The sequence below is a fragment of the Nycticebus coucang genome, chromosome 2 (assembly GCF_027406575.1).
Source record: "Nycticebus coucang isolate mNycCou1 chromosome 2, mNycCou1.pri, whole genome shotgun sequence".
In the NCBI taxonomy this organism is placed as follows: Eukaryota; Metazoa; Chordata; class Mammalia; order Primates; family Lorisidae; genus Nycticebus; species Nycticebus coucang.
This window is the reverse complement of record NC_069781.1, coordinates 180,450,957-180,476,333: the sequence shown is the minus strand read 5'-3', so window position 1 is coordinate 180,476,333 and position 25,377 is coordinate 180,450,957. Positions and strand designations below refer to the sequence as shown.

The window sequence follows — 25,377 nt, the reverse complement described above, 5'->3', positions numbered from 1 at the left end:
GTGCGCGGGTCACGTGGGGGCACGGCGGGCGGCAGCTGCGGCGCTGGTGACGGGGGCGGTGGCCGTGCGGGTCTGGCGGGACTGGCATTGAAGAGTCCGCTGCCCTGCAGGTACCGCGCCCCCCGCGCCCTCGCGGCCCTTCTTCCCCAGACCCCGCCTCGTGCCGCGCAGCACCCGCCGGCTGCTCGGCTCGACCTCCGCTTCTGCGCCCTCGCCACGCCCCCCGGATCCCCCTGTGCGCTGTAGGATCGCTCCGCGATCTCTGAGCACCTCTGCCCCAGAAGTCTCCGTTCCTTCCTTCCCTCACAGCCCCTGGTTTCAGGCCCAGCACCCATTCACCCACATCTCTGAAGCCGCACGCCCCTCTCCGCGCCGCTGCAGCCTCCGAGGTCTCCCTCCCTGGGGTCCCAGCCCCCCTTTCCCGGGACCCAGCCGACCTACCAGGCGGCCCCACCCACCCAGCTCGGGCCGCGTCTTTTCCCGCCGACCCCAAGGTGGCTCCTCCCCTAAGAGGTTCTAAGAACCACCTTCTTATTCTCCTTTCTAAACGTTTTGGTGTAAGTAGCATTTGGTTGTTGCGGTCTTTTTGTAAAATAGAAGGAATTCGGGATAATAGAACTCTTAAAGAAAGGGCCCGCCGATTCCTGGTGCAGCGGTCGTTGGTTCAGCTAGGATTTCCGAGTTTGCTCGTGTTTGCTGGGCCCTGCTAGGGGCTGGAGGCGAAGCGCGGTGAAGACGGATGAGGCATGCCCCGGTTCTAAAGGAATATAACTCACAAACCAGAACTTGGCGACTGTATGTACCAGGATATGTGCAAATTATTACTGTGAGGCCGTCGGAGGGGGGATGGTGGTGTCTCACAATGGGGTGTCCACCCAGGGATCTGCGCTTTGGTAGGAACTGATCTGAATTCCTGTCGAGCCTCTTAGCTGTGAGATCTTGGGTCGGGGCTACCTTACGTCCCTCTGTTAGCCTTAATTTCCCCATCTGTAGACTGGGAATGATTGTAACTCTACCTCATAAAGTTGACAAGACAATAAAATGAGACCGGGACTAAAGCAGTTAGAGTCTTGCATAAAGTGAGCTTTCAGTTTTAACTCTGGTGGCTACAAATAGCCAGTAAGCTGACATGGAACACTCTGAATACTGGCGGCTAAAAGATAAGGACTGTTGAGCATTTACGAACAGGCACTGCTCTAAGTGCTTTTTATGGATTACTTCATTTAATTCACATCATTATCTTAGGCAGGAACGATCATCCCTGCTTTTACAGGTAACTTGAAGAGTATGCAGAGGTAAAGTAACTTCCCTTAAGACTTGTAGCTCTTGAAGGAGGAGCTGAATTCCAACCCAGGCAGTCTCTTCAGTCAGTAGTTTTAATCACTGCTGGAATGTTCCAGGGGCCTAGCGATCAAAGAATTGGTGCTATTTTTTTAGTAGGCTTTTAAAAATTGAGATGAAATCCATAGAAGATAAAATTCACCATTTTAACTATTTTTAAAAAGTACAATTTAGTAGTTTTTACTGTATTCGCAATGCTTTGCAACCATCGCCAGTAACTAATTCCAGAACATTTTCATCACACACAAAAGTCAGTCACTCCCTTTTGCCCCTACCTCAGCACGCCTAATCTTTCTGTCTCTGTGGATTTGCCTCTTCTGGACATTTGACACAGATGGAACTGTACAGTATGTGGCCTTTTGTGTTTGGTTTCTGTTCCTTAGCAGAACATTTTCTGGGATCTTTCATGTTGCAGTGTGTATCAGTCCTTCATTCCTTTTTATGGCTGAATAATATCCCATTGAATGGAGAGATCACATTTTGTTTGTTGATTCATTCACGATGGACATTTTGGTTGTTTCTACCTTTTGGTTGTTGCAAACAAAGCTGCTGTGAACATTGTATGTCAAGATTTTATGTGAGGAAGAGTTTTCAGTTTCCTTGGGAGGGGTGCTATGATTATTATTTTCATTGCTATTGCACAAGTGAAGACAGGAATCTGAGGAGTGTTGATTGGATCTCAGTTTCCAATTCCCATGTTTCTGCTTTTCCACTCAATTTCCCTTTAGTCTTGCACCAAAAATTGGCAATGGAAGGTAAGGAAATTCCACAAAGTCATGACATACCAATAATAACTGTGTCAGAGTGCTGACACAAAGTGTGAGAAGCTTCTTAAATTTTTTTCTCCTGTAGTGAAATTCGAGCTTTGAATACAAAGCAGTATTTGCTTCTGTTTGTTTAATAAATGTCGTATACCTAGCAGAGTGCCGGGTGCTGGAGAGGAATATTAAACATGAGTGAGACCCCCAACCTACACCGTCAACAAAGTTCCAGGGGGATTAAAGACTTAATCTGGCAAGCAAAACCATAAAACTTCTGGAAAGTAATATGGAGAAATATCTCCATGACCTGGGGCTAAGGAGGGATTTCTGAAATAAAACCCAGCAAGCACAAACCATAAAGGAGAATGATAAACATATTTGTCTAGATGAAAATTAAGACATTCAGTTATCAAAGGAGCTATAAAGAGACACAAAGCCCAGAGAGTAGTATCTCAATTACGTACAAATTTCTTTTTTATTTTTAGAATTTACTTTTTAATTTCAGAACGTTATAGGAGTGCAGACGTTTCGGTTACAGGCATTACTTCTGTACAGTTTGAGTCAAGGTCATAATTGTGTTTACCTCCCAGAATGTGTGCATCACGCCCGTTAGGTTGAATTCACCCATCCCTTCCTCCCCCCCCCAAATGCTTATAATTCTGAGTGAAAAAGAAAAAAGGGCAAAAGATAGGAGCAAGCATTTCATAGTTTAGAAAATACAAACAGCACATAAACAAACATTAAAGGAATTTCAGCCTTATTAGTAGTTAGGGAAACGTAAATGAAATCCATAATGCAATACCGTTTCCTAGCCGCCTGCAGGCGGAAGGTGAACTGACAGACATTCCCAGCCAGTGGCATTGACCTGGGGGGTGCATAGAATGGTTTTCCTTCTTTGTGAAGGCATTTGACAGGGTCTGGTTGAATGTTTATGGCTTAGCAATTCAGCCACAAGGCATGTCCCTTTGGGAGCTCTTGCACAGATGTCCAGAGACAAGACAGGATGGTCATCATAGTGCCGTTCATAATCTAAAGTAAAAACCAATGGAGCAACCCACACGCCCATCAGCCACAGAAGGGAGCAGATCTTGGTGTATTCATACTGCACAGCTGTGGAAAAGTATGAACTATAGCTTCAGGACCATAGACATGTCTCATGAACAATGTTGAGTGAAAGAAACAAGTCATTAGGAATAGATGCAGTGTGGGTCCTCGAAAGCACACTGTTCTCGGGATGGACACAGAATCCCCACAGATGTGGGTTCTGCAGGATGTTCTGGAACCAGTCTCCCATTTATATGGAAGGATGACTGTGTGTGCCTGGTTGTACAACTATTAAAAGAAAATGCCAGGGATTGATGACTTCAGAACTGAAGAGTGTGGCTGCCTCCAGGGCTGGGAGAGAGGACATGATCAGAGAGGCGGCACATGGGGCTTCCAGGACACTGGCTTTGTTGACAGGCTACTGGCTGTTCTGTTCTTTGAATTAAGCATAATAATTTTATATACTTTTGTATATATTTTTCAAATGCTTTTTTTTTTTGAGACGCAGTCTTACTATGTCACCCTCAGTAGAGTGCTGTGCGTCACAGCTCGTAGCAACCTCAAACTCTTGGGCCTAAGCGATTCTCCTGCTCAGCCTCCCGAGTAGCTGGGACTACAGGTGCCTGCCACATTGCCCGGCCATTTTTTTTTGGCAGCGGTTGTCTTTGTTTAGCAGGCTTGGGCTGGGTTTGACCCTGTCAGCCTCAGTGTTATGCTATGGGCATCGACTCTCAAATGCTTTTAACAGAAAAGTTAGTTGTAGATACTCTTCCTGTCCTCAAGAGGCATGTGCTCTCATTGGATAACCAAGATATAAACAAGTTAAATGTTTAATAGACTCCAGAGTGGAGTGTGCTAAGTGGCACTTGAGTGAGAAAGTGGAGTCAAGCCCCTGGCCTGGCGGGGAAGGAAGTTTATCCCCAGGGCTGGCATGTTGGTGCTTGGCATGGTACTAGGATTGAACTGAAGTGAAGAAAGGGACTTTGAAAGGTCTTGGAAGGACAGGTAGGATTTGGAGTACTCCATGCAAAACATTCACATTCTGAAATGAGAAAGATTTCTCTGGGGAAAAAAAAGTTTCCAATGAAAATGTCCATAGCCCCAGAGCCTCCGAGAAGCTGCACTGTCCCAGCCATTGATGAAGACGGTGAGGAGGACCCCAGGTTCACCCAGCCAATCGAGGATATTGCAGGATTTGCATCTTATCTCTGTACTGTCCATAAAGCAGGACTGCTGTCCATCCTTCCCTTTATCCAGCTATTTGTCTCTGTCCCCTATGGCTGCAGTAACAAATTACCAAACTTAGTGGCTTAAGACAACACAGATTTGTCATCTTCTGGAGATGAGCGTGTCTAGGTGTCAGTGTGCTGCTTTCCTCCTAGGGGAGGCTCCTTCACCTGGCCTTTGCCAGCTTGGAGGCTGCTACAGTCCCTGGCCGGTGACGCCTCTCCACTGTTAGTTCCGGATTCCATGTAGTACCTTCAGATCACGCTCTCTCTGACCTCTGCATCTGTGGTCACATCACTTTCTCTGCCTTTGATCTTTCTGCCCCCCTTATAAGAACACGCATGATTATACTGGGCCCACCAGGGTAATCCAGGATAATCTCCGCATCTTGGGCTCCTTAAGTTAATCACATCTACAAAGTCCCTCTTGCCACATAAAGTAACATATCTACAGGGTATGGGGATTAAGATGTAAACATCCAGGGAGGCTGGTACCCAACCGACCGCACTGTTTTGGTGGTGCTTTGATTTCCATCATACTTGCTTTTTTTTTTTTTTTTTTGTAGTTTTTGCCTCGGGCTCGGTTTGAACCTGCCACCTCTGGCACCTGGGGCCCTTTGAGCCACAGGCGCTGCCCTTGCTTTTTTTTTTTTTTTTTTTTAAAAACATCCTGACCAATCTGTTCTATATTCTTTTACCATCTACCTAGGTCACATTCATTTGGATAATTTGATGATACCTGTGTTTCAGCCAAGAGTTTTCTCCCAGAGCTCTTGGTTCATGAAGGTTTTTGTGTTTGGTTTTATTGCCCTTTGTATACTGCTAAACTGAGTCAGCTTAACTGTGCATCAGGATGATGTTACAGGCTGTAGCGGTGGTGCTTCTGAGAAGTGGCTTTGCCCCTTGCAGTGACCATAACTTTCACAAGACGCTTCTGGAATTGTAACTCTTCATGTAAGTTTTTGATGAATCTTTGCCTGTAGAAGGAGAAAATGCCTAAAAGACATTGCTCTTCTTTCCTAGTTTGGGGACAGTTCTGGTTTTGTTTTGTTTTCTTGTTTCTGTAGATACAAGAAAAAGCTTAAATTAAAATATAATTGAAGGTGTTATTGCAGTATAATTGAGAAATAAAATGGTATGTATTTAAGATGGGCAGTACGAAGTTTTGATGCACATATACCTTGTAAAATGATCACCACAATCAAGTTAATAACACATCCATCATCTCATGCAGTTATCTTTTTTCTCAGTAGGGAGAACACTTAAAATTTATCCTGTAAGTAAGTTCCAAGTATATAGTATTACTGTTTACTTTAGTCACCACGCCCTATATTAGATCTCCAGAACTAATCCATCTTGTAACGAACTGTAGGTTTGTACCCTTTGACCAAAATTTTCCCATTTCCTCCACCTAGCCTCTGGCAAGGACTGTTCTACTCTGTTTTAGAACACAAAGCTGTACAAAAACGTTTTTACACATAGATTGTGCAGAATCAGATTTTACTGTGTTTTATTTTTTTTTATTAAATTATAGCTATGTACATTAATGCAATTATGGGGTACAGTGTGCTGGTTTTATATACAATTTGAAATACTTTCATCACACTGGTTGACATAGCCTTCATCACATTTTCTTAGTTATTTTGTTAAGACATTTATATTCTACACTTAGTAGATTTGACATGTATCCTTGTAAAATGCACTGTAGGTGTGATCCCACCAATTACCCTCCCTCCACTCATCCTTCCCCCCCTCCTCTTTCCCCTTCATCTTGGGCTATAGCTTTCATATGAAGTGTGGGTGCTTATATATTGGTTTCATAGTAGGGCTGAGTACGTTGGATACTTTTTTTCCATTCTTGAGATACTTGGCTAAGAAGAATATGTCCAGCCCCATCCATGTAAACATAAAAGAGGTAAAGGCTCCATCTTTTTTTTTTTTTGCAGTTTTTGGCCAGGGCTGGTTTTGAACCCACCACCTCCAGCATATGGGGCCAGCGCCCTACTCCTTTGAGCCACAGGCACCGCCCAAGGCTCTGATCTTTTTAAGGCTGCATAATATTCCATGGTGTACATACACCACTATTTATTGATCCATTCATGGGTCCATGGGCACTTGGGCTTCTTCCATGACTTAGCAATTCTGAATTTGGCTGCAATAAAAATTCTGGTGCAAATATCTTTGTTATAAAGTGATTTTTGGTCTGCTGGATATATACCTAGTAGAGGAATTGCAGGATTGAATGGCAGAACTGTGTTTTAGTGTTGCTTTCCAAGTAATAGGTTTCTCTAGGTTATGGACTATCTTAATATTGGGGCTGCTATAATAAAATGCCACAAACTGGGTAGCTTATAAGCAACAGACATTTACTTCTCACGGTTCTGAAGGCAGAGGAGACCAAGATCAAGGTAGTGGAGCCCTCTGGATCTAATCACCCCCATAGGCCCCACCTTCTAATGCCATGGGGGCGCGGTCAGGGGAGAAGGCGTGAACACACAGGTTGGGGCCAAACACTGATCGTAGCATAGAATAACACCTCCCACTAATCAACCTACCAGAAAAATTACCTAGTCCAACACCCAAAGTCAGCTCACTGCAGCTTAATATATATCTTGCTGGGCTTCTAGAATTAAATATGTAGTAAACTGCTTTAAAACTGTGTTGAGAAGTAGGCAGGAAAAACTCTGCCTGTGAGCTGCAGCCAGAGATTTGGAGTGCAGATTAATTCAGCACACAGCTGAGCTCCTTCTCTGAGCCAAGAATTGTGGAAGGTGCTGGCTGAACAGAGAAGAGTAAGCTTTGGCCTCCACCCTGGAGGCAGGCAGCTTAGTGCAGCCTAGTGGAAGGAGAGGGGACAGGTGTACCAGGGTTTCCTTTCACTTCTTCCTCCTCAAAGCACCTGACCCACTCACAGCCTTGGGCAGTGTTTTTCAACCTTTGTTATCTCATAGCATACTTGAACCTATAGTTAAACTTCCATACACACTTAAATTATGTTGATGATAAAAAAGAGTAAAAAAAGGAATATATTCACCGTGCTTTGAACTTCTTTTGGAAATAATTTAATTAATGCTCTTGAACAATTTTCGTGGCACACCTAAGACTCTCTCATAGCAGTATACCTGGAGGCAAAATCACTTCTCTGCACACTTGGCAGTGACTTTCCCACGACTATCGCTCTGCTACAGCCCAGACGTGCTGGTCACGCGTCTACCTGTTCGTGGAATAGAGTTCATATTCCAGGCGTCTAGGATGTTTTTGTCATAGTTATTTCTAATTTTATTACGTTTTGTTTGACAAGTCCTACTGCATGCAAGTGATTATTTTTTACATTTACTTTCCTCATGGCCTTGCATTTGGTTAGTTACAACAAGCACTTCATGAGACTTACTTCAGTAACTTCCAATTCAGGGTGGTTTTACGTGGACTCTCAGTTTTTGATGTTCTTTTGAGGAATGAAAGTTTTGGTCATTTCTTTGGGAATCTTATGATTGTTGAGGGACTGCGCCAGCATGAAAACTCTGAGACCATAGCTGGGCAAGGCATGCCCAGCTAGCTGGCCTCTGGGGAGCAGGGACTTCACCAGCTCACGTGGCAGATGGTGGTTGTGGAAGGCTGGTGGCATGCACTCCTTCTGGCCTGGTCTGTGTCATGCACAGCAGAGGAGGAGTGTTCTGAGACAGGTGCCCCAACCGTGAATGTGTTTCAGAGGATTTGGTAGCAGTAGTAGGGGTGCTGCCTGCCATGTGGATGACTGGTCAGAACAAGAGACATACCGAGTCCACACTTCGGTGAACCTGGTATCTCAGTTTAGGTTATCTCAGCCAGTCTGGTTCATGAAGAAAAATTACCTCAAAGAAGCATTTGTTTTCATGGCTTTATATTATTTGGTTGTATACTTGGAAAAGTTTACCATTTTTTTCACAATGAACTTGGGCATTCTTGTTGTAGGAAATGAGTTTCTATGAAGAAAACTATAGTGTGCGCCATTTTACCTGTAGGAAAAAAAGAGGCCCATCTTTTTATTTTGGGGAAAAAAAAACTTTTTTTTTTTTTTTACTTAATACCATATTGACTTAATCAGTAATATGGAGCAGCGATGTGCAACTTTCCCGTTTGGGGCATTACACTCTCACTACGCGGCCTTTAGGAGTCGTGCTGATCTGTTCTCTGCAGAGTTTCCTTATCCGGCTGTTGTGGGTTTGGGTTGATAATCGGGACCACACAGTCATGTGAACTCAACGGTTTCTTCCTTGTCTGGTGTGCCTTCTATCTCATATGGAGTAGGTCTTCACTGTTCATTTTTCCATTTCCATGATTATTTTGTTCTCTCCTGCCTAGTTTTGCTTTGTTTTTTTCACTTAGCAAAACTTGGCTGAGCTCAAATTACATTGCAGTGGAGTGGGAAGGAATCCACTCATTCTTCCTTAAACTTATGCTGACTTCATGGGATTCCTTGAGGACCATTCCCAGAAATTTTATATTTCAGTGGGTTTTTTTGTTTGTTTGTTTGTTTGCTTGCTTACAGTCAATTTTCTTTTTATAATTTAACCCGTATCCTTGTGTTTGTGTATATCTGAGTACTCTGCTGTTTCATTTCAGTCTGTTCTGCTCTTGTTGGTCTTTTGACCCTCACGGGCAGCACACAGTGGGGTCAGACTGCAGCGGCTCCTTGGTATGGTCTGAGATGAAGTCCACTCAACAGGTCACACTGCCAGGCCCTCTGCTCCTGGCCTTTATGTACCTCTGCAGGGTCAATTCTGACTGCAGGCACACACATGCCACACCATGCAGCGTTTTAAATTATGTTGTTAAATGTCTGCCTTTTCACTTAGACACTAGTATTTGATCCATTCTAGAATCCTCTGAATCACAGTGCATGGGACACAGTCCATGTTTAGTCTAAAGTGCCTGTCCCTGTGCGTACCTACAAGAGTTGTACTGGGCTTTTCTTTCCTCAAATCTAAGGGGCCAGGCGAGCATGATGGTGTACCAGTTAAGTTAGTAAGGTGGAGGATTGCTCACTCTGTTGTCATTTGAGAGAAGCATTTCTTCAAGTTTGGTCTCTCTCTCTCTCTCTCTTTTTTTTGGTTGCAGTTTGGCCGGGGCTGGGTTTGAACCCAACACCCTGGGTATATGGGGCTGGTGCCCTACTCACTGAGCTACAGGTACCGCCCAGCTCTCTCTCTTTTTTTTTAAAGAAACATTTTATAAAATTTTTCAAAAGCTTTGTGTTGTCTCTAGCGGATTATAAGCTCCCTGAAGCTAAGGCCATGTCTTGATACCACCTCTTTCCTCTGCTCTGACCCTGCATGGGCATAGCCCTCTGCTGTGTCTCTGCGTGGGCAGCAGGCTTCCGCTGTGTCCATTTGTGAGCAGCATGCCTCTTTGCTCTCCCTGCATGGACAGCAGGCCTCTTCTGTGTCCCTGTGTGGACAGCAGGCCTCTGCTGTGTCCCTGCGTGGGCAGCAGGCCTCTGCTCTGTCCCTACGTGGGCAGTAGGTCCTCTGCTGTGTACCTGCATGGGGGGACATAATCACTCTTGCTGATTATGAGCAGAGCAGTAAGTGCACCTCCTAGCTGTCCTTCAAGTTAAGAGTCTGCGTTGGTCATGTTAGATGAGGGGCTTGTTTAGGTTTCAGAGCACATTGTATTTACCTCAGTAGCCACAACACATGGTACAGGACTGAATGTGAGGAGAAATTCGGTAGTTCTTGGTAGTTGTGTTGATTAATCTCCTTAGAAGAAAAGAACTTTATAAGCTACAGATGCAAAATAATGAGGTTGTAATTTGACGGGTCCCATGGACTGCATGTATTTCAAAAGGAAATGCAAATCAAGATTTGACATCCTCAAGTTGATGTCTGCACTCAAATTATGCATGTTGCTTTATTACTGAGCAAAGAGCATCTCTCTCCTTTCTTGTCCCTGCAGGTTGCCATGGCTGCTGTCGACAGCTTCTACCTCTTGTATCGGGAAATCGCCAGGTCTTGCAATTGCTATATGGAAGCTCTAGCTTTGGTTGGAGCCTGGTACACGGCTAGAAAAAGCATCACTGTCATCTGTGACTTTTACAGCCTGATTAGGCTGCATTTTATCCCGCGCCTGGGGAGCCGAGCAGACCTGATCAAGCAGTATGGACAGTGGGCCGTCGTCAGTGGTAACCTAATTTAAAGTCAAGATAATCTTTAAGTTGTATTTTAAGTCGGATACGTTTTCAAGGAGCCGTTGAATTTAATGTGATGTTTTCATGGGAATATACTGATAAAAGAACTAAAACATGTGACTTCTGCTCTGATTATGTTCATATTTTCTTACTGCCTTCATGTTAAGAAGAACTTGCCCCACGCTTCGATCCTCCTCACGCTGCTCCTCCCATTCCCAGGCCTACTCCCACCCCATTTCCTACTCTTTCCTTTTTGCTCTTTGTTTCAAAATTGTCCCTAGAAAGTACTTTCAGAAATGCTGCACCTATTTTGACTTTTAGTTTATCATTGTTTCCCAGAAAAGCCACATAGAAGATTAAAAACAGAGTCCTCCTGTGTCTCATAATCCATGTAATGAATGTAAATCACCACCTCATCTGCCTGTCAGGGTGGCTGGGAGAGTATTTAGCATGCATCGCTCACGTTATTGATCCATCTTGCAAATGCTAGCTTTATTTCTGGTGCAAAGTTTTCTCTGATTGAACCCAGCAGTGGAGGATCTAAGGACCTTTTGAAAAGGCACACCTCAAATGAACATACTTACTCTTCCTGGCTTGCATCGTAGGTGCCACAGACGGGATTGGAAAGGCCTACGCTGAAGAGCTGGCCAGCCGTGGTCTCAGTATTATCCTGATTAGCCGGAACAAAGAGAAGTTGCAGACTGTTGCTAAAGGCATAGCCGACGCCTACAAAGTGGAAACCGATATTATTGTCGCGGACTTCAGCAGCGGCAGGGAGATCTACACTCCGATTCGAGAAGCCCTGAAAGACAGAGACATTGGCATCTTGGTGAATAATGTGGGCGTATTTTACCCCTACCCCCAGAATTTTACTCAGGTCTCGGAGGACAAACTCTGGGACATCATAAATGTGAACATTGCCGCCGCTAGTTTGATGGTTCATATTGTGTTACCTGGAATGGTGGAGAGAAAGAAAGGCGCCATTGTCACCATCTCTTCTGGGTCCTGCTGCAAGCCCACTCCCCAGCTGGCTGCGTTTTCTGCTTCCAAGGTCAAGTATTGCTTTCTAGAAAATGAAACCCTAATGCAATAGAGTGTTAACTAACGGTCCGATTTGTTGAGCTGTTTGTCAGAAACTTATGTTTACCTATACTATATTTTTTCCCAATAAGCAAGTCTTTTCCTCCTCTCTGTTTTTACAGGCTTATTTAGACCACTTTAGCAGAGCGTTACAGTATGAATATGCTTCCAAAGGAATATTTGTGCAGAGTTTAATCCCGTTCTATGTAGCCACCAACATGACCGCACCTAGCAGCTTCCTGTACAAATGCCCGTGGTTGGTGCCTTCACCAAAAGTGTACGCACATCATGCTGTTTCTACCCTTGGAATTTCGAAAAGGACCACAGGATACTGGTCCCATTCTATTCAGGTAGTAGTGTGTTTTCAGGTCTCTTACATTAGGTTGATTCTTTGTAAACCTTTCCTTAAATCAGGAATCTGATTTAAATCTAATGTGAAAAGATGAGAATTGTAAATTCCAGTTTTTTAAATTTGACAACTCTTAATGATTTTGGTTAAGACATTAAATTCTCTTTTGTAGGATAATTAAAAATTTTCAAAAGTTCAACTTATGTGGCACCAAAAAGATGAAATATGCTGCTTTAATATAAGTGGATGGTAGGAGTATAAAAATACTAAGCATACTAAGTATACATGTGTATATATATATATATATATATATATATATATATAGGTGGGAATTTCAAAGTGAAAACATGATTCTTGTCTTCCTCGAGGGGCACCTCTAGTGTAATCCATAAAAACATAAAAAATACGTCTATAGTTTATGTAACCATTATTTCAAATAATATCTCAGTATATTCTTAGACTCATTTGTTCAAGAAACAGAATATACTTTTGTTTGTTTTTTTTTGTAGAGACAGAGTCTCACTTTATTGCCCTTGGTAGAGTGCTATGCCATCACAGCTCTCAGCAACCTCCAGCTCCTGGGCTTAGGCGATTCTCTTGCCTCAGCCTCCCCGGTAGCTGGGACCACAGGTGCCGTGCCACAACGCCCGTCTGTTTTTTGTTGCAGTTTGGCCGGGGTTGGGCTTGAACCCATCACCCTTGGTATATGGGGTCGGCGCCCTACTCACTGAGCCACAGGGGCCACCCAGAAACAGAATATTCTTTTAAGGTTCGTTGTTCAAGCATGACAAGGATTTGGGTCTTTTAGTATTTTAAAAAGTAACTTTGTATTTGAAATTGGGATTCTAAGTATTAGGGAGAAAATTCAATGATTTATTACAATTTGTGTTTCTTTGTCTTACAGTAAATGAATGTGCCCTAGTTTAGACATTTTTTTCAATATTGAGAGTTTTCTTAATTACTAAACAAATATTTTTGGGACTGTTTGCATAGAGGTTATTAGATTTATCACTAATAAATAAATCAACAGTTAATTTTTACTTTTAAGGAAAGATCTGGCTAAAGATTTCATTAATAAGAAACGGTTTTATTTAAGTGGTCATTTCCAGGTCCTGTACTTACTTGAGAAAAGCAGAGGAATCTACAAAGTAGTCTTAGAAGCCACTGGACCTGACGTTTTCTTAGAGTTGAATATATAAGGCGAGGCAACGTAGCTCACACCTATAATCCTAGCACTCTGGGAGGCCTGAGCTCACAAGTTCTTGGCCAGCCTGAGCCAGAGTGAGACCTCATCTCTAAAATAGCCGAGTGTTGTGGTGGACACCTGTAGTCCCACTACTTGGGAGGCTGAGGCAAGAAGATATCTTGAACCCAAGAGTTTGAGTTTGCTGTGAGCTGTGACCCTACGGCACTCTACCAAAGACAACAAAGTGAGACTCTATCTCAAAAAAAAGAAAAGAAAAGAAAAGAAATAGAATGGGGTTAGATGGAGTAGATATTTTAACTGTGTTCATAAAACTCCAACATTTTAATCAAAATTAAACTTTTCTTGAGAATATATTTTTCTGCCTAGAAATTCTGTCAAGGTGATTTAATTCCTAGAGTAGTGTTCTGTATAAAGTTAAAACTTTCCATTTTTTCCTATTCCATTCTCTTAATTTTATTTTACTAAAATTATTTTCAGGATTATCTTTTTTTTTTTTTACAATTTTACAGCAAAGATTTGATTCATCAATTGCTGTTTGTCCATAGCCTCTTTCTCTAATAGTTTTTGCTACTAATTTTTCTTTTGTCATTATCATTTCTTCTTAATACAATTTGTGCAAGTTACAGAAACCTAAATTTTATCAAGATTTCAATCCTGTGTCAATCTTAAGCCCCGCAAGAAAGAAGTTTGATACGTCAAACATGACATGAAGTTGTGTTTTGTGCAGTTTATTCTAGTTAGTCTCCTATATTATATATTTATCTCTTGACAAGATATGATGGTAGATTGAATGTGAAGGCCTGAAGGAAAGGAAGAAGCGAAACATACTCTCAGGTTCCTAACTAGAAATTCAGTGGTGCCATTTACTGAGATGGATAACACGGAGGCAGAGCTCAGATTTGGGGAGAAATAATCAAAGTTGTGCACATGCTGGCTTTGAAGGCCCTGGAAATATTTGGAAGAAGTGAAGGTGGCAGCTGTGTAGTGGGGAGCTCGGGTGAGGCGGGTGTATGGGAGTTGAAGGTTTGCAGGGTGTCAGCGTTTAGTTGGGTGGCAACCGTGGGGCAGTGGCGTCATCCAAGGAGAGCAAGTGGAGAGGTGAAAAGAGTAGAGTCTCAAGGGCCTGCAGCTTCTAGAGGAAGGAGACCCAGCAACAGAGACTGAGAGGCATTCTAGGAAGCAGCAGAGCGTGGCTCCTAGACGCCAAGGGGAGAGGGTTTTGAGGCAGAGGGAACAGTCTTCAGTGTGATGCCAGCCGTCATGTAACATAGGAACAAATAGTGGCATGTCTTAGAACTCTCTGGTGACCTCCTCTATGAAAGCAGTTTTGGAGGCCTCTTAGGGAGAAGGCAGGTTGCCTTGAGTTGACAAGTGTGTGGGCGATGGGGCTGTGGTGCGCATGTGCAAGGTGAGCATCTTTAAGAAATGAGGCTGTACAGTGAGTACGGTGTGGGGAGTGGGCCTAGGGTGGCCTCCCGCTTGCTTGTTAGTTTATTCAAGTTAGAGAGAGTTGACTGTAATTACATATGGGAGAGACAGAACATGTGTAGAAGAAAGGCTTAAAGCCAAAGGAGCAAAGTCATGGTTCCTAAGGAAGTACAGGGCAGGATTGAGGGCAGCATTAGGAAGTGGCCCGGGTTTGGAGAACAAGCAGGAAGTGCTGGAGTCCACCTGCAGCAGTGGGACTCGGTCTGATGGGAGGGGCTGCCTGAGTGGGGATGCAGGCCCAGGCTTGCAGGGAGTGGGGAGGTTTGAAGTAACAATCAGGAGGCCAGGAGAGTGGGATGCCTGGGGGCTTTCAGAGGGTCACCTCTCAGCGGGAGGCCCCATGGGGCTTGGCAGCCAGCAGTTGATGGTGGCGTGGGTTTGTGGGTTTTATCGTCTGTGTAGCTTTGTCTGCAGGACTCAGTGTGTTTCACATGTAGTACTTTGTGTCCTACAGCCCTTCAAAGAGGCAAGCTGGAGGTATTTCACAGTGTTTCACGGGGAACTAAATGTGTCCCGGGATCCTTTCTGAGTCTGTGTAAAAAGAGGCTAGTTTTGATCAGCTTGCGAGGCTACCTGGCTGGTGCCTGAGCTGTCCTCACCTCCTTTCACAGACGCTCTTTCTGCACCTTTGGAGTAACTCCAGTGTGAGGATCCTAGCTCATGCACCTTTCCATCCTCCTCATTCCCATTCGTTTCTTAACATCTTAGGTTCCACCTGTCACAGTTTCTGGGGAGTGCATGATGTTTACATTTTAACACATTGTTAACCAGCAATTCTACGCTGAAACTATCTCCATGTTACAGGGTAACTCGTGACTAGTCAGTGATGTGTTAATTACCAAGACTTAATTTCTAACACTCAAAACAGGTGCCTGTACTGTTGACTCTTCTATCATCTAGGGGTCCCCAAGTCTCACTGAGTAGTGGACACTTAAGGTGCTGCACCACACTGACAGCCATCGTTGGCTTTGGTCACTGAGTAGCAGCTTCCTTCTTAAATCTGGACAGACTGCTCAGGACCCCTGAGTCTGTCCTATGTGGATAGAGCCAAAAAAAAAACCCTGAAATCCATCATAGCCTGTACCTCCCTCTCTTACTTGAGTTTGGGAGCTCCCTCCCGGGGCTCCATGCCTTTCTCCCAGCTGTGCAGTCTACATGAATCAATGAGGTTAGTGCCTTTAGACTGTCTACCAGTACCCAGAGCAGTGTTTTTCAACCTTTTTTATCCCATGGCACCCTTGAGCCTATAGTTAAACTTCCATGGCACACTTAAATTACCTTGATCCAGAAAGTTAAGCAATATGCTTATTGTGCATTGAATTTCTTTCAAAAATAACTGAATTATCTTCAAATTTTTTCTCAGTGTGCCTAAGATCCTCTCACGGCACACTAGGGTGTGGCAGCACACCATCTGAAAATTACTGACCCAGAGGATTACACTCTCTCCTTTTCCTTTGGGGCTTCCCGCTAAGATCTTTCTGATCTGCCCTGCTGCCCAGGGTGCTGAGACCTCCCTGGAGTGAGGCAGAAACGGTGCCCGTTCAGTCAGCATGTGTGCTCCGTGGGCATTTGGCAAAACATATCTTGATGCTGAACCCCTGAAATAGATGGTTGTTTATGAATGGAAATTTAAAAAAATAGATTTTTAGGCTAAGTGCGGTGGCTCACACCTATAATCATAGCACTCTGGGAGGCTGAGGCAGGTGGATCACCTGAACTCAGGAGTTTGAGACCAGCCTGAACAAGAGTGAGACCCCCCCATATCTACTAAAACCGGAAAAATTAGCCAGGCGTTGTGGTGAGTGCCTGTAGTTCCAGCTACTCAGGAGGCTGAGGCAAGGGGATCGCTTCAGCCCAAGAGGTTGAGGTTGCTGTGAGCTGTGATCCTATGGCACTCTACCTAGGGTGACAGAGTTAGACTCTGTCTCAAAAATTAGCAAATAAAACCCCTAGATTTTTAGATGCTGATTCCATCCCCACTAAATGAACATGCACAGGGGGCTCTGATGATGTAGCCTGTCTCAGTTACCTACAGGTTTCAGGGTGACCCTATGGATAGGTCCTCCTAGGGGACTATAAAAAGATTCTTTTTATCCCCTTGATTTATCTATTCTTGATTTAGAATGCTTTGCTTTAAGGAATGAGCTCCAAGGAGGAATATCCATATATTAGTATTTTCCCACAAGTCCCTGGCTCTTTAAGAAAGCCAAGAGGCCATAGTTACTTCCCCAGTCCTGGGCCCCTGTCTCCAAGGTGACTAACCTGGAGCCTCTGGCTGGGAACAGCTGCAGCTCCAGGACTGTCACAGGCAGTTAGTGATATGAGTCCCCTCCTTACACGGTTTTGCTCTCTGGAATTGCAGAGTAACCTGTGTCCCTTTACTGAGAAGAGGGTTGGGTGAGCTCGGCTATCTTACATCTGTTCAGGGCTAGAATGTCAGTATTTGGCGGGGGCCTGTCCCTCTCTCTTCCTTAATAAGGGTGTTAGAACTTCCGCTCAGTCTTAGACAGATCTGTCCGAGCAGCACAGAGTTTCTCCACTGCAGCACTGTTGGCATTTGGGACAGACAGGGACAGTCCCTTGTTGGGGGCTGGGGCTGTTCTGTCCTCTGCCTCCTAGATCCTAGTCACACTCTCCCCACAGTGGGACAACCCAGAATGTTTCCTGACGCTGCCATATGTCTCCTGGGGGACAGTGGCTCTGCTGGAGACCAGAAGCATCAACAGAACTGCTCTGGTTCCCTGAGCTTCCTCATCACGTGTCCATACAATGAACCCTGGTGTTTCTAATTCAGTTTTCCTTAACTTTGCTCTGTCCTGCCTCTCAAACAACCCCAGTTTTCTCATACAGTACTAACCACGTGAGCATCTCTCAATTCCACCTGACTTGTTCCCCAAATTAATGGTTTTGTAATTTGTAACTAGTGAATATACTGTTTGTGTCTCACGAAGTAAAGAGGGAGTGGAATGACTACATGCAGGTCTGTCAGCCTCATTAGAGAAAAGGGGTGGCTAGGTGGTGACCGTGTTTCTGTTCCCCATGGAATCCAGGGTAGGATCTTATGCAAAAACAGGTGTCCAGTACTAGCGCTCAAGGGCTTTTCTTTTGTTGTAGTTAATATGATTAGTGGCTATTTGTTTAATTAAAGTATATGTTGATCTGTGTACTTGTACTTTAATGTTGATGGCCTGCAGTTCTAACCTTACAACCTTTGTCTCTTTCATTTTAGTTTCTTTTTGCACAGTATATGCCTGAATGGCTGTGGGTGTGGGGAGCAAGTATTCTCAACCGTTCCTTACGTGAGGAGGCCTTATCCTGCAGAGCATGAATCCGTGGGCGATCGTTTGAGAAGTTTCACCAACTCGTAGGAATCTACAGTATTCCGACATTTGGAAAAACATATTTATCTTACGTATTTTCTTTTATTACCTATTATTTAGCTTACTGTTGAGTCATCATTTGTAAAGTAAGCATAACACTTTCAGAGAGTCCTGAGAAAAAGCCTCAAGGGCCATGTGGGTGGCCAGGAGGCAGTGACAACAAGGCATGGAGCTGATGGAGGAGACGCAAATTAATTTTGATGCTTTTTTCCTAAGTTATTCAAATATTGTATCATTTATGGTCTAGGAGCCACAATGATCTAAATATTGAAGTATACTTATAATATGACTTGTCAGCTCTTAAAATGTCAGATTTTTTTTCAAGGGAAATGGCCTATTTCACTAGATGAGTTATGGTTTAAAAAAAAGATTACTGAAGTATTATTTTATAACTAAGATCGCTGTTTAGCTGTAAAAATCTGTGTGTGTTATATTGCATAGCTCTAGTTGTTATAAAAATGCTGCACTTCAATTGATACTTCACTGGAGAACTGTGTGTGTTTGTGTGTGTCTGCCTTGTGTCTGAACAACTTTATTTATGGTTACATTATTTTTAAAAGATTTTTTTGTCAAGATGACTTAATGTAGGAACTTATGGGATATTAAAAACCTAAATTATTCCTTTTCATAGTAAACACGCCTATCAAATTTTGTGCTATAGGTTTGCTACATATAACATCCTACATTATGTTTTGGTTTTATTTTGTTACGTTTTCATATCTACTATGGAATGAATTCATTCCTTGATTTGGATATGTAATGGGCAACCCACAGTCATCTTTCAATTTATAAAATAATTATTGTGGATATGTAGTGATTTCTTAGCCTATGACCCATTTTATAACTGAAATTTAGCCCATTAGAGCTTGTTATATCTGGTTTTCATGTATTTTTGTATGTAATATTATTCCATTCCAGTAGTATTACTAATATAAATATCAAGTATGGAACAGTAGTTCAAATGTTGGACAAATTATGTGTGTGGTGTGTGATGTGTGTTGAAGTAATAAGTTAGCAGCTCATTTTTGGCTCATGTAATGGATTTATGCGTTATAGTGACTACTACGGTCCGTGTGAAGATGATTAGGCACAGACCCCCCACAGTATGGGTCCTCAGTGAAACCTACTGTGAAATGTCTGTAGTTCAGGTCCTATAAAGCCAACCATTTTGGAGGACCACATACCCAGTGCTTTGAAAACTGTAAGTCACTATCTAACGATGACAGTATGTGCATATTTACAGTTCAGAGCTTAGCATTGTGGTACTGCTACAGAAGCTAGGAAGTTGGTTTAAAGTCTGGACTTCAGAGGCATTGTTTTCTCGTGAGGTGATAATTCTGTTACAAGCAGGCCTTAGCACACTTTTATGCAATGCACCCAGTTTTGCCCCTAACATTGCCTACAGTATTTCCAGATGTGACTTGTGCTTAGAAGAGTTTAATGGTCAACCTCAGAAGCTCTTCCATATGTAGAATCATGTCTTCAAAACATAAGGTGTAAAAAACTACACAGTTGGAGATACTGTGTAACACCAGAAGTTTTGATGGTGTTATCTTGGAATCCTCTTGACTTCATGCCACTTTGTCATGAACTTTAATTGACGTGTAATAAACAATAGCAACTTCATGTAAAAATATTGTCAGATAGTTACATGTAAGGTTATGTGGTCCAGTCATGTCTTAGATTTTTAAATTAGGTATGGAATCATTGTTATGTGATTAGAATAAGTAAACAAACCTTGTTAGTGATGTTTTAAAATTCTGTCCTTGGGAGGACATACAAGGTAAACATGCTTAATTGGTGCAAATGTGGTACTTGGGAGGACATACAAGGTAAACATGCTTAATTGGTGCAAAGTTGTCTGTAGCTTCAGTGAAAAATCAAGACTGAGAGTTTCCTTAGGTTTTTTAGTTTTCATAAAATGCCTTTTCCCCCCCCAGAGCTCATCTGAAAGTTAATTGAACCATTGTGGATGGGGTTTCTTATTAAGAATATGGGAAATATGAACCTTTGAAAATTAAAATGTGAATTGAAAGTTTAACAATAAAAGCAGTCACATCTGTTTCCTTTGGAGGAGGTTTTATTCCCAATGTTTATAAGTTTGATTGACTGGAAAGAGAGATAACTTTTTCTCCACTCATACAATGATTACAAAAAGTAAACCTGTGAACATCTATGGTCATAATTCATCAAAAGCTGATGCTTTACTAACAAGATTATATATAACAATATGCCTAGTAAGTCTTTTTAACTTGAGATAGGAGTCTTGCTGTGTTGCCCAGATTTGACTCAAACTCCAGGGCTCAAGTGATCTTCCCACTTCAGCCTACCAAGTAGCTGGTACCATAAGCATGTACAATTGTGCTTGGCTATCTAATAAGTCTTTGAAGCTACTGAGTTGATTTCTTGATCATTCTTCTGTTAGGTTGAATAAGATTGATTTGCTCATTGAATTTAACAATGCAAAGATCACTGGGTATTTTCCCATGAGCCATGTCATTCGAATGGTGGAGATGAAAGCTATTATTTGGCAGTGGTGAAGTTCAAGAAAGAGTGGGAAGAAAAGCAGAGACAACTCTTAGGAGACTGTTTTGTTTTTTTCTAAACTCAATTATTTAAAATCTTGTCACATTTGGGAAGTATGTCCTCAGTCTTGACATTCTGTGTCTTCCAAAACCAATTCCAGTCTGTCTTGTGTCTGTCATTGTGATGCTCGTGTTACTTGAACACAAGCATCACAATAATGGTCCCAAGCTTCTGCTTTCTTTTTTCCCCAAGGTTGCTTGGCAGGAAGTTCTTCTTGCCTTAAAGAACTTGAAGTTCTTCTTGCCTGTTCTTCCTGAAGACCACTGAAGTGCAGGCTGCTGGGAAGGCTTGAGACTCTCAGTGGAATGATGGGATGGGGGTATGCAGATAGCTCATTAGTGGCTGGATGGGCAGTGGGATCAGTCTGAAGCCTCTTTTGGATGAGAGAGGTGGCCAGGGGGTTGAGGTGCTGGGGAATCTTAATCCAGAGGTAGGTTTCTTTTAGACAAGAGGCCTCAGAAAGTGCTTTGCCTGCTAGCAAGGTAGGTTCAGTGTACCCAGTGGACCACATGTCTGCCTCAAAACTGCCCTTTCTTGCTTAGCACCTACACAATTCAGAATCCCACCCAGGATTGGTCTCACTCTGCTACCCATCATACTTTAACTTGTGTTGCCAGTCCAAAGTCCTGTTTTTATTTCCAGATCCTTGTTCAGGAAAAGGTTGTCTAGCTTGAGGTCCTGGTGAATAGCCTGGCTTCAGTGTGACTGGTAGCCAAGGACAGTCTGTTTCGGGTAGTAGTGCCCTCGGACATGGTCAGTATTTTCCTCTTGTGCCGCTCCAGGAGAGACCTCAAGTGGCAGAGCTCCAGAAGCACGAAGTTCTTGTCCTCAGAAAAGTGGTAACCTAAGACATGCTGGTGGGTGACGCTGGAGGTGAGTGGGTATCTCCATGGATGTCTTCTCCTCGTGTGGGTTGAGCAGCAGAGACATGATCTTGCCCTGCTTGGTGTTTGCCTCCAAGATTTCGAAGTTTTTGTAAAGCTGTCTTTGCCCAATAAAAGCTGCCTGCACATAGCATGGCTTGCTGCACAGGTCAACTAGGCCTCTGGGATCTCTTTCACCGGTAGATCAGTTGCCCTGACCCCAGGAGCCACAACTCCAGAGAGGCTTTCCCCAGGTCAGTTGATGCCTGTACCATTGGCTATTAGTTTTTATTTCTATTTATTTTTTGTTGTTGCAGTTTGGCCGGGGCTGGGTTTGAACCTGCCACCCGTGGTATATGGGGCCGGAGCCTTACCCACTAAGCCACAGGTGCTGCCCAGGGTATGATTTTTTAAAATAAGTTCATTTGAAAAAAAATTTACTTACTTATGGAATTGTAGGTGCTTAGTTCTATACATGTACACAAATTTAGTAAGTTATTTTAGAGATCACAGTGGTAGAAAAACCACGGGTGGTTGACCAGGATCTTGTAGCTCAGTCTTTCTTAGTAGATCTCCCAGTGACTTCTCTCTCCCATGCCCAGCTCCCTTCATTTTATAGGCATTCTCAGGAACTGGCAGTATTATCCTCTTCCCTGCTTTGGGGCTTCACTGTCACATGACAAAGGGTGCTTGCAATTCACTAGTCTACCCCAGTTCCTAATAGCAGGGCTGTGTATTCAGTGGGATAGTGACTAACTGTTAAAAAGGACCCTGAACAAGATTAATTTACCCAAGGAACAAAATGGCAGTCAAGTTTAAGATCATATGTATTACGTAGTGGCAGAAGAAAGTGCTTATCTTTTAAAATTTGCAAATGGCAAAAAGTCAAGAATTCTCTGGAAGTTAGTAAAATCACATGAGATCTGAGTCGGGAAAGGATTTAAGAACCCACCACCATTTCATTGAATAGTGTGAGCCAAGCACATAATGTGTGTTTCATTTAACCCTCATTGAGGAAGCTGATTAAACAACTTGCTCAACATTCTAATACAAAATAGATGTCGATAGTAGGATATGGTAATTGTAATTCTGTATCCATTTCGTTAAAGCAATTGTGTAGAATCATGTTGAGGAGATGCAGTGCAGTGAGTTTTGATTTTTTTTTTTTGTCATTGGTGCCATTCAGCATCACCACAGTGCGGTGGAAAGTTCAGAAAAGATATAAATCAGTTTTATCTGACTGTAGCGCAACGCTGCCCACCAGCATTACTTGAAAGTGTTTTCCGTTTTGCCAGTATCAAGTGGGGGCCAGTTCAGCATGTAGACTGAAAACAACCCGTCATTCTACTATCTGGGTCACCCAGATATTTGAGGGGACATGTTGGTCCTTGTTTGTTCAGAAAGGTAAGGATTTAGCATTAGAAAAATCCCCCGTTTTTCAAAGCGCAGGTACCCCAGCAGCAGGTGTGCACTGGGCCATTAGGGGGCCCTCTCAATAGGCCGAGCCCGTGAGGGTTTGGAAAATCGTGTAGAAGGGATTTGGGGGTTGGTCAGGCCGGAGTCAGACTGTTCAGGATTCCAGCCCTCCCCGGCACCTTAGCTGCCACACGGTAAATAGCGATGTCTGGAGTAGGTGCCGGGTGGTGGTGGGGATACCATTAGGCGAGGCGTGTGGAGTCCGAGCTGCCCTGGCTGGAAGAACCATGAGCTTGACGTGCACACGGACACCTGCGGGAACGGCCAGCGCTGGAGAAACAAGCTTTCAACACGTTTAGGGCAAAATGCTCACCTACAGCGGAGCTTTTCGCCAGGGTCGCCCTGGCTCAGCTCAGCCTTTTTCAGGCCTGTTCCCAGCCTCCGAACTTCCGGCCTCAAAGCGCTGCGGGTCACAAACTCGCAGGTTAAGACCGTCGGTTCCCCTGGGCCAACCACCGCCGCAGAGCGACTTGGCCACGCCCCTCCTCTCCCGCCCCTATCCTCGGCCTAGGGCCCTAAATGTCGCGAGACCTTTCTTCTTTCTTTATTCCCCCCCACCCACCCAAGCCCGGGTGCGCCCAGAGCGCGCACGCAGGCGTGGAGCACGCAAGGCACGCACAGGGAGGCCGGCGCTCCCAGCTGCGGGCCTCTCTCCCCGTGTCTCGCGGTGTCGCGAGAGTTGGGAGTAAACAGCCCCGAATGGAGAATCTCGGCGTGTTTGCTGCGGAGGCGCCGTTATCCCGAGGCCGCCGAACCCGAGCTTGAGGCGGTCCAGGTACGTCAGCCGCCCGCGCGCTCCAGGGTGTCGGTGCTCGAGGCCCCGAGGCCGCGCCGGCCGGGCCGGGTCTGTCCCCGCGCTGCTCGGCCGGCGTCGCGGTGCCTGGGCCGCGCGGGGCAGGTAGGCGTCAGCGCGCCGGGGTCCGCGGCAGTGCGTCCTGGGACCTCGCGCGACAGCCTCGGCCGCGGCTCACGGGATGCCGGTCCTGCCGGCCCGCTCTGTAGGTTGGCACGGTTTGGTAGCTTACTCGGTTTCATTATTTTCTTTACATGAAATAAAGGCTAAGGGAGAGAAGTAATATGCCCGAGTCTGGCTTTGAGCCTAGGCAGACATGTAATTCTAGGTGTGCTTGCAGGGAGGTCCAGGTATCAGATTTTGAGTGGCCTCAGTTCTTTGCCATATCTCAGCCTGTGCAAACTGCGCTACTGATTTTTTTTTTAAATGCAGTTTAAGAAACCTGTGGACAAGTTGGGCACGAGACAATGTTCGGCGAACTCTGAGAGCCAGAACGCCGTTTAAAACTATATGGGATCTTAAAATCTTGGCATGGTTGTGCTACCTAAGACTGCTGTAGATCGTCAGCATTTCTATACAGACGTTCAACCCCTTGTTTTGAGTAGAACCCATGGCAGTCTTGACCTGTTTATCTACATGCTTTAAGTTAAATATTTACATTTTCTTTAGATTCTAAATGATACTTCCAGCGAGACCTCAGAGTTCAGTTCTGGAGACTAACCCTGTAGTCTTCACTGTGCTAGTAAGCTTCTCATAACTTGCGGGTCTCAGTTAGCATGTACATAAAAAGGGCTTGGAGAAAAGCAGTAATTCTTCCGAACTTTTAAATCTTCAGAACCCTTTTTATTATTTTTTGATGCGAGAGCTTTGAGATAGAATTTTTGTACTATAAAATTCATTTGCTTTAAGAGTACTATGCAGGTTTTTTTGGTAAGTGTACAGAGTTATGCATTCGTTACCACAGTCACTTCTGGAATGTTTCCATCACCCCAAGAAGACTCCTGGTGCCTATTTACAGTCAATACCCATTTCCAACCCCAGCCCCGGTAACCACTAATCTACTTTGCCTCTTTTACATTTGTTTTTCCTAAGTATTTCATATATTCAGATGGAATCATATGCGGCCTGTTATGTCTGGCTTCTTTCACTACCATGTTTACAGCGTTTTATCCACATTGTATCACGAATCAATTAGTATTTCTTTCCTTTTTGTGGCTGAATATTGTATGGATGTATGACATTTTGTATAACCATTCATGTAGAACACCTTTTGCAAGTAAAATTTTATTCTAGGTTCCAGCGTATAATGCAGGTGACAGAAGAGCTGTTTATTGGGGGCAGGCCCTGCGGCCTCAGCCAGACTCTTTCCGTTAGGTCTCTACTACACTCCTCAAGCATCTCATGTAGTCAAGAGTTGGCCAATTCCGTGTAAAAAGGGCTTTTTTTATGCATTGCTTGTGGAAACTTGGACCACCTAGAGATGAAGCAGGTTCTCTTCTGGTCAAGAGGTTTTTAACATTTCCCTTCAAATTCGGTCTCTCAAATATGTTCTTTGATTCTTTTTTCTACTGGTCTAATGGTAGATAGTTCTTGCCCGCTGCTGCCTTATTTATGTGG

The 25,377-nt window shown here is 43.9% G+C and overlaps 2 protein-coding genes across 4 annotated transcripts in view; both read left to right on the top strand.

Moving 5' to 3' along the window:
* Window positions 1–6: 6 nt before the first annotated feature.
* HSDL1 (hydroxysteroid dehydrogenase like 1) lies at window positions 7–20,106 on the top strand. 2 transcript variants are annotated; one of them, XM_053553413.1, is made up of 5 exons: window positions 7–110; window positions 10,307–10,532; window positions 11,144–11,589; window positions 11,741–11,968; window positions 17,892–20,106. In XM_053553413.1, exons 2-5 carry the CDS (start codon window positions 10,313–10,315, stop codon window positions 17,988–17,990), a joined length of 993 nt encoding a protein of 330 aa, XP_053409388.1. In that variant the 5' UTR covers window positions 7–110; window positions 10,307–10,312; the 3' UTR covers window positions 17,991–20,106. The 2 variants fall into 2 exon arrangements, with proteins under 2 accessions (XP_053409388.1, XP_053409377.1); XM_053553402.1 differs by having other exon boundaries at window positions 11,741–11,971.
* A 3,479-nt stretch (window positions 20,107–23,585) lies between these two features.
* MBTPS1 (membrane bound transcription factor peptidase, site 1) overlaps window positions 23,586–25,377 on the top strand; it is a 55,101-nt gene continuing 53,309 nt past the window's right edge. Inside the window, exon 1 of one of the 2 annotated variants that reach the window (XM_053609601.1) lies at window positions 23,586–23,742. The gene's annotated coding sequence lies outside the window, so the exon portion shown is untranslated. The remainder of the gene's footprint in view (window positions 23,743–25,377) is intronic. The other variant, XM_053609609.1, reaches the window with a different exon arrangement.

What these genes read in the sequence shown, in the direction of transcription:
- HSDL1 (XM_053553402.1), top strand. Translation starts at nt 10,313, where the DNA reads ATGGCTGCTGTCGACAGCTTCTACCTCTTGTATCGGGAAATCGCCAGG. An exon ending in ACAGTGGGCCGTCGTCAGTG is followed by an intron (nt 10,533 to 11,143) that starts GTAACCTAATTT and finishes CTTGCATCGTAG; the next exon opens with GTGCCACAGACGGGATTGGA. An exon ending in GGTCCCATTCTATTCAGGTA is followed by an intron (nt 11,972 to 17,891) that starts GTAGTGTGTTTT and finishes CTTTCATTTTAG; the next exon opens with TTTCTTTTTGCACAGTATAT.